Consider the following 9,185-nt stretch of genomic DNA (forward strand, 5'->3'; position numbering starts at 1 on the left):
TGCGACTGTATTTCAATAAAAAAAATAAAAGCCTATTTTTCCAATGCACTGAAATATGTCAACCTGTCGTTATTTCATAATGAATTGAATGAAGTTGAAATATATTTAAATTACTCAATCCAGGTTTAATCAGAGTTTAGTCAGGATTTGGTCGGAGGGTGTAAGCCGGGCCCCGTTGAGATCTATTGAATCGCGGACACAGTTGGATCAATGGTGACTCAAGGCTGAGCCAAGCTTAACTAAAGGCATTGTAACAGATTTTATTACACGACAAGATCAATCGTTACCTCGTGATCGATCTTTCGAAAAACAACAATAATTGTGTGTTACATAATATTTTCTGTAAAAAAATCCGCAAGATAATCTCTCATAGCAGAATGGGCGAATTGATCTGTAAGTATTATTAAACATTTTGTTCAATGTATCTAAAGAACACTGCTGACATTTTGCTACAATTTTTGTTTGTTTAAAAAAGTGTGATTTTTATAAGTTTCTGTGACCAATAAATATTATGAATAGTGTATTGATCGCGCAGCCGATGTGGTTTTCGCTGCAGGCCTGCAATGAATGCATATTTGCAGTAATATTGGAAAATCAGCGTCAACATATTATGTGTGCTGAGACCTAAGGGATGCACATATGGGCCGTCGTTTGTTGTTTTAATAATTCCACATATACTTACAGTGCAATAACACTATGTAATTATATAGCTCAGTTGAGAACACATAAATGGAAATTCGCTAATTACGTGGAGAAATTAACGTACCACTTGTTCACTAATTCTGAGATTGCGTAATGAGAATTTACTCATAATATTATCGGGTTGGTCTCGCAAGACCTGAAAATCTCCATTTCTGCGAGAATATTTTTTTTTCACTGTGAAAACTCAAAGTTCAAATAGAGGAATTAAAATTTTTCCGAACACTGGAAAAATGTAAAAACATCAAAGATGAAAATATAACGTTCCTCCGCTTCGATATGGGGAATGAGTTTTGCAAAACATTGCATAACGTAGGTTATTGTTTCAAATTGCCAGAAGTGGTGCAGCAAGGCCCTCCGAGTAGACGCTGGTTTTTCGTAGAGCAAAGAGACGGGCCAAAGAACTGAGTGGAATGAAGAGAAAACAAGCAAGAGCAAGGCCGATTCAGTAAGAAAGAAAAGGCACGTCAGTCGACGAAGAGTCGTTTTGTCAACGGGACGCGGGAATCCATTGTGTTCTTCAAAGTTCTTCAATTTCGTGTTAAAAGTGCAGAAAAGGAAGAACTCTGGTGCGGACCAACCCTCTCTATTTCCCTCCTCTCTATTTTTCCCTCCGTTGACGTCCCGTACACGTAACCATTACAGCCAGGGCCATTTGAGAATCGAGGCCCCTTTCATCTTGTACATCAAAAGGCAATTTCTAGAATTATGGAGATATTTCCGAAGAGTTTTGTGAAATCGACATTACGACTAGTCTATACGTTTGACTTGGCTTTTGGTGATTACTTGGCGGAATTCATGCACCACGTTCGAAGAAAATAACGATGAGTATGGGATAAGCAATTGTACTTAGCGCAGGGCATCATAGAAAAATGGAGAATCTCGAAATAGTCACATTTACGGATGTGGAATCGATTAGCTCTCGTCGTTTATGATGTCAATGCATGCGAATGAAAGCAAATTCCATTTTGTCGTTCAATCAAGCTGAACCATACAAAAAAAAAAGCAATTCAACGGCCGGGAATTTTCTATATAAATCAACAAACGATTTCGCCATGACGAAGCGTTCGTTTTCAATTGAAACATTGGATTGTCGGACTGGAAGTTCAGTTGAAATGCTGTGGGCACTTTTCGTCAATGTTTCTCCCTTTTGTCAGTAGTGTGCTGTCAGCTTTTCGAACGTTGAATTTTTCACCACTGCAAAGATTCTGATTTTCCATACACGTTTCCATAAAAACATATAACTGGTGAAACGAGTTATGCTGTAATAAAGAGTTTTAGTCTCGTTGTCGAGTGAAAAGTGTATAGACTCTATTAACAGCGAGAATTTTTCACACTGAATGTCCGTCTCGGTTGATCGTTCCGAGGTTTTTTTCATTTCAATTCATTCTCCACCCATTATATATTCATTCACATCAGTTGGTTTACAATTTTTTGACATTAAGCTCTGGATATACTCTGGCCAGGCTGTCGGCAACGATTTCAGTATACATATGTACTGAATGTCGAAATTACAAATGAATGTTGAAATTACAAATGAAGCCCATCACACCATCTTCATTTTCTTTTGGCAGGAAAATTAATTAGGTTGGCGGTAACAAACGGTAAAATGCACTTTCATATAATTATGAAGTTCATACAATTATTTGCATAAATAATACCAAAATAATACCAAAATGGAGAGAAAAAGACAGGAAAAAGTACGTAAACCGTAATTTCCATGGAACTTCTCGCGTACATTTCCCAATATTTTTCTCTCCATGAAGTTTTTCTTAATTTTAACGCATATGATTCTGAAAGTAATACAAAACCACGGTGTAATGATTCTAATATCTTTCTTTGTGTGCTAATGTATTCCAGATATGAGAACCTCGGAGAAATAATAATTTTCATAACATTTCCGTTGAATCGATCACAATTGATCAGCATATATTCGCATTCGTAGCGAATTGGAATACTGACAATTTGAATAATCGGCACGCCTGTTGACTTGGAATAAGTGTTCTGGTCGAATGCCCCTTCCACCGATTCTGGACTTGCAGTCACTAGTGGAATGGGTGGTGATACTGGAATACGTTGGTTGGCTGCCATTGCTCCCGAACCGTTCACCTCTTGTTCTTCCTCTACACACCCATGCAATTCCCTTGATGCCCGACCAATTAGCGTTAATTCTCATTAATCCGTGTCGCTCCAATCTGCATTCCTGTAGCTTAAGGACGAATTGTCATGGCAGATGTGACATAAAAACTAAATTTTAGTGGCCAGGGGATAGTGACCAAAAACTGAAGTAAACCATGTCTTCCTCGGTGATTTACAGGAGAAGAAATCGCAATTGCATCAAGTAAGATGCAAGTTCACTGAACGATAATGACAATGACATTATTATCAGTGATTGTTCGTGTGACATCAGGCTGACTTAAAACACAACCACCATTTACCCGTAATTGTCACCCATTCTCTTTCAATTTTTATCTGCCGAGTTAAAATAACAGTGAGGATTTTGATGGGTGTGGACCCTCAAGTAAATAACTTTTTTGTTCAATTGACAGTGTTTGTTTTTAAATTCTGGACGAGGCTTTATCATATGCCTCATCAGCCAGACGGACATTTCACACGCGCCAGGGACTCATTGAAATACCCCTCCCAGCAGAATGACATGTGTCACTGATAGCGCTGCAGGAACAAAACACACCGCATAAATGCAAAGAAAAATGTGTAAAAAGAAGTAGCAGTCAGACGAGAGCGGATAATAGAGAAAACTCCCGTCATATCGAATGTTTTATTCGCATTGTCACGTTTAATCGGACTTCTATCTGCATTGTTTGCTCTTCAATCTCTGACACTCGTTTTTATTTTCTCCTTCGTTCTGGTTGGTCCCTAAAAATTCTCATATTCGTTGATATTTTACTAGTTGGCCATGCAGCCGAACACTTTTCTCATCCGGCGTTGACCAAACATAATACATTTTTTTTGAAAATTCAGACCCTCCAGCAGTGACCACCATACTACCGGTGTCCGCGATAGACTCTTTGCTGTTGCATGCACAAACACCGAACACGGTAAATATATACAGTGAATAGCTGAATGGTAAAATAATAAAATAAATGTAGAGGAGTTTTTTATTTCCAAGAGGCAGGTGTGGTGAAAAACAAATGTCTGTGCAAAAGAGGTTGTACCGAACTTCCTGGAAAAGTTGTGCCCAACCGGGTGAATGTAGTCCATGGATAAAACCCCCATGTGCGTGTTCTTTCACATCGAGCTCTCGGCTCCCCAGCATATCACGCCGAAGAGAAAAAAAATAAAGGAAGAGTGAATGAAGAGGAACCGCAGCGCCTTTCCGCAGAGCTGACGGTCCCCAGGGCAGGGGCTTGGCCGACTAACGACCGCTAGACCCGTAAATCAGGAAAATTCGCGGTTGTCCCCGAGCAATTTTACGGTTTAATCCGGTAGATGCGCGTTGAGAGACCCACTCACGAGTTCAACCGAGCGCTGGTGAGTTAACACAATGTTCGTACTTTTTCCTCTACTCTTTTTATGCAATATATATCGCTGAGGAAATATAAGAGAATTCAAGCTAAGGATAATTATTGTATGAAATTAACAAAATTGTGAATAGGATTAGGCAGTTACAGGAACCTAATCACCAGGATGTCAGCTGGTTAATTTTTTTTCCAATAGGTGCGTTGCGAGTGGAAGAAATTATTTTCAAAGCACTGAGAATAATCTCAGTAAATTTGGAGAGATGGGTGTATGAGTAGAAGAGGTGGGAATCGATTTAATTCAATTGATCCGTCTCGTCAAGGAGACGAAAACGTACAATAAGGAATAAGTCATGTCAATTGGAGATATGTGTAAACATTAATATTCCTCACAGCTTGTGAGAGACCTCTGTCTTATTAGAATTTCGAGAAAATCATGGACCAGTGATGAAGAATCTCTAGAGTCAGAGAGAGAAATATCACAGGACGGAATATCACTCGGCGTTTACGCCTGACTGCTTACGGTCTTTCATTCAACTGTACAGCAGTGAATTCCAACGGAATAAGCCGTAATGTGCGTCGCAGGAGAATTCCTAATGATGTCGAACTAGTTGTGGACAACCCATAATACAGAAAATGACATTAGGTTTTAATAACGAAGAGCAAAAGGAGAAGGTCAGAGAATATGAGATAACATGAGAAAATAAGTAGAGAGCGAGAAAATAGATTGGATGATGGGTGGTGCAAAGGGGATATATTTTGATATAAAATCGCGTGACCAGTCGACCTGAGCCGAACAAAAGGTTTCCCCATCTGCAAATCGAATTAAATTCTCAGCTAGCACGCCATTCGGGATTTTGGTACACGAGTGTATAAAAGGGAATGGGGTAGTACTATGAGACCCAAGTGAGTTGCGGAACGTATTCCCGAACCCATCGCCCCGCGTCTCACTTCAAACAATAAAGCTTGTGGTCGATTGTCCCTCGTGTCTAAATCAGAGCAACCTATCGCAACTCCCTATTTTACTTTCGTTTCTTTGCCAAATTTACCTCGAATTATTAGCTGGTTCTGATATTGACCATTGACGGATAGCGGCCTTCTTTATTCATCATGTACGACATTTCCTAATTCACATATACTCTAGATTTTTTTAATTCATAACTATTAACTAGGAGTTGCATTCCAGTGAATTCACTTACAGATAATAGCGTGGAGGAACCACGGATCAGAATTCCTTCAACATTGGAATCCCTGAAAGCAATAGAACATCAAGAAGAACATAGACGTGAAGAAGAAATAGGAGACCGAAGATGTACTTCAACGATAGCAACATAATCAGCCCAATGCAGGCCTTTGTTGGTGGAGTCGGTGTAGGTGGAGTTGGGTGAGTGCGCCTGATTATTTCTTTGATAATCACTCGGTATTGTGTCGAACGGAGGAAAAAAAAAGTGGATCGAAAGAAAGAAGAAAAGGGGGTGAGTAGAGGGGTAAGATTCTTGGCTACAGCGGATGGAATTGGCAACTGCCTTGGAGGGTAACCAAGTAGACTAGGGAAAATTAAAGCGGACCTGGCGATAGAACGAAAAGCACTGAGTCTGGTGGAAAATGTTATAGAGCTAGTAAGAGTATGAAGCGGAAAAAAAAAATTAAAATGGAATGAAGAAAGTACATCAAGGGTGGGATAGAGTATAATGTTCCCGGCAGCTCTCAATGTCGAGTCAGTCTGCTGACGATTGCTGTGTATTTCTACCGTGTTTGTATTCAGATGCCTCTGGGCTAATCACTCGGTATTGTCCATTGCTGGTAATCCAATCAGGCTTAATTTTGTGATAGACATCTAAAGCTCTCATTTGACCGAACATTTCTCGTCATTAACCTGTCTACCAATGGCAATACGGCGAGGAATTAATGACACGTGGAATATTTCTGTACTACGACGTTTTAAGCTATTGATTCACAATCCAATCATGAATTGAAAATTTTATGCAAATGTTAAGATTTTTCAATCAATAATTACGGTGGCTTCCAATAAACTCTTGAGGATCCTCTAATGAACATTAAATTTAGAATGGATTCGTTTCAATTGGAAAGAAATATTGGACACAATTCTTTGCATGCATTTATTTAAATCCACTCTTCATTGGACAAACGCGAGATATTACAATTTCATAATAAGGTATAATTTCAATTTGGGTGATACCTGAAAACGCGCTATAGGCTAATTAGCGGAAATGATATTCGTATATTTTTTCCGTAAGCCATTCGGCAAATAAAAATATTTGCACAAATGAGTTCTACTGTTATGGAAAAAATGGTGGCCAAGCCTTTTAGTTGATCGTTAATTATATCTCATATCTCAAAATATTTATGTGACCTTCATTAACTTCGATTCCTATTATTCTACAACCATAATTCAATGCATCCGGGATTCTCCTGCGGTCTTTTAATTAATTTATTGGCCCGTATCTGTCAGTGAATGCATTAGGGGTGCCCATCATAAAAAATTAAATTTCAATACACTTACAGACAAGTTCAACAAATGCAGGACCGCTTGTTAGGCTGGAATATTCCACCAGAACATTCTGATCTCGTGCATCCCTATTGGCGTGGATTTCTAGCTCCCGGAAAATTCTGGCATATCGGTCTCTCTTTGATCTATTTCATGTTGATGTGCTTGTCAATCGTGGGTAATGGCTGTGTGGTATGGATATTTAGCACGTACGTATAATCAACATGAATTCTGTTTCTCCGGGTGCTAAATCCATTGAAACCGAGGCCCATTATTTCCAGGTCAAAATCACTGAGAACACCTTCAAATATGTTCGTCATAAATTTGGCGATCTTCGATCTGATAATGATGTTAGATATGCCAATGTTCCTTATAAATAGTTATCTAGAGCGTCCAATGGGCTGGGAACTTGGTTGTGATCTTTACGCAGCATTCGGAAGTATCTCCGGAATTGGCTCTGCAATCAATAACGCGGCAATTGCTTTTGATCGCTATAAGTATGGAAATATATTTCGATTCATTTATTCGGCTTCAGTACGTCTTGAGTAATGGTATTTTTATTGTATGAATCAATAGGACAATTTCTTGTCCAATTGATGGCCGTTTAAATGGTAAGCAGGCAGCAGTAATCATCGCCTTAACCTGGTTCTGGACTATGCCATTCACCCTTTTACCCATGTTCAGAATATGGGGACGATTTGTACCAGGTAAATGACATCAAGTCCATTACATTTAATATCTCAATGGATTACGACCTCTGCGAAGTAATACTTTTGGTTTCCGAGTGCAGAGGGTTTCTTGACAACCTGCAGTTTTGACTTCTTGACCGAGGATCAGGACACAAGAGTTTTTGTTGGTAGCATATTCGTCTGGTCATATGCCATTCCAATGGCATTGATTGTTCTTTGCTATTCACAATTAATTGGATCTGTCCGTAAACATGAGAAAATGCTCCATGATCAGGTAATGAAATTTCAATCCACTTAGCATGAGGATTCCACGGCAAAGAGTTTTTATTGAACCTCCCCCATTCTTCATTGGATTTTCTCTTCCAGGCGAAAAAGATGAATGTTAAATCCTTACAATCCAACCAGGATAAAGAAAGAAGCGTGGAAATGAGAATCGCCAAGGTTGCATTCACAATTTTCTTCTTGTTTGTTTGCTCGTGGACGCCTTACGGAATTGTTGCAATGACAGCAACTTTTGGAAATCGGTAAGTAATTGAGTTATCATGATCGAAATTTCTTATCGACTATTAATTATCAATCATCAGGGACGCACTGACACCCTTCTCGACGATGCTTCCGGCATTATTCGCCAAAACAGTATCTTGCATAGATCCATGGATCTACGCTATCAATCATCCAAGGTAATTTTTTATGTTCAAATACTCTGAGAAAAAAGGAAAATTTCCAACAGACTTGTTTTCACTACCAACCAACCAGATCCTTGAGCTAATATTTTCACAAAATATTTACCAATCCATGCCGCTAAATCTTCATTTGATTTTAAAAGATTCTCTTCACAAACGATTATGCTTTTGAATCAACACTGTGCGGACTTTGATCAAGTCCACGTACGTTTGGATCGCACTGAACTAACAGAGAATAATTTATATAAATAAATATATTCATGTGTGAATATCGTTATCAAGGCGAGACTACAAGATTGAATGACGATCAATAATCACGGAAATCCATGATCAGTGTTTTTTTTTCTCAGCGCAACAATGGTGATAGTTCGTTCGATGGTATAATTTAATTTGCAATTCTCACCAGATACCGACTGGAGTTGCAAAAACGATGTAAGTGGATGGGTATTCACGAGCCAGAACCAACTCACGATAATACATCCGCAGTAACTGAGAAAATCACTACCGACGAAGCTTAAAAGGTCTGCCGAACTAGTGAATTTGAATGAACATCTGAAGCTACAGTAATCATCAAAGATACTCAAGGAGACTGCATTATCAACCACCACCAGTGCAGACTCTCTCGAGTGTCAATTCTGTTGGATTAATTTTTCGGGGAAACTTGAGGCATTCACAAAATTCATTTTCACCCAGAAATTTCGCTTCATGTAAATGTGGACTGTTCCATAGGAAATGAGTATGTATAGCAACAAATTATCAATAAAACAATTGGAAGCATTCATTCGATTTCATTGAATTCTTCTAAACTCCGCAATGGTCGTGGGGGCCGGGTGAATATTGATCTTTACTACTTGGTGAGAATATATTGTGCTGCCCTCTTCGACCGATTCTCCAATCTCGTCACTTCGATGACAATGGATAACATTGATTACAAACTTGAGATTGATAACAAACTAATTGTTTGAATATTTTCATATGAGCGGTATTGTTAATGGTACATATGGTGTACCAAGTTCACTTGTTCTTCATGTATTTTGATGGATATATATGGTTGGAGAGAACTACGTCAGTATATAAGTTGAATTTGATCGTTTTTTTTAATGACCACACACCGACATACATAAAG

At 38.8% G+C, this 9,185-nt stretch overlaps 1 protein-coding gene across 2 annotated transcripts; it reads left to right on the forward strand.

The window, feature by feature from the left end:
- Window positions 1-5,088: 5,088 nt before the first annotated feature.
- Window positions 5,089-8,840, forward strand: Rh5 (Rhodopsin 5). Of its 2 annotated transcripts, none has more exons than XM_011316749.1 (9): window positions 5,089-5,290; window positions 5,365-5,562; window positions 6,705-6,896; window positions 6,969-7,184; window positions 7,264-7,394; window positions 7,478-7,650; window positions 7,743-7,900; window positions 7,961-8,056; window positions 8,466-8,840. In XM_011316749.1, the coding sequence occupies exons 2-9, from the start codon at window positions 5,489-5,491 to the stop codon at window positions 8,575-8,577; spliced, it is 1,152 nt and encodes a 383-aa protein (XP_011315051.1). In that variant the 5' UTR covers window positions 5,089-5,290; window positions 5,365-5,488; the 3' UTR covers window positions 8,578-8,840. The 2 variants fall into 2 exon arrangements, with proteins under 2 accessions (XP_011315051.1, XP_011315052.1); XM_011316750.1 differs by having other exon boundaries at window positions 5,380-5,562.
- The last annotated feature ends 345 nt before the right edge of the window (window positions 8,841-9,185 follow it).

Source organism: Fopius arisanus, unplaced genomic scaffold, assembly GCF_000806365.1.
Source record: "Fopius arisanus strain USDA-PBARC FA_bdor unplaced genomic scaffold, ASM80636v1 scaffold00008, whole genome shotgun sequence".
Lineage (NCBI taxonomy): Eukaryota > Metazoa > Arthropoda > Insecta > Hymenoptera > Braconidae > Fopius > Fopius arisanus.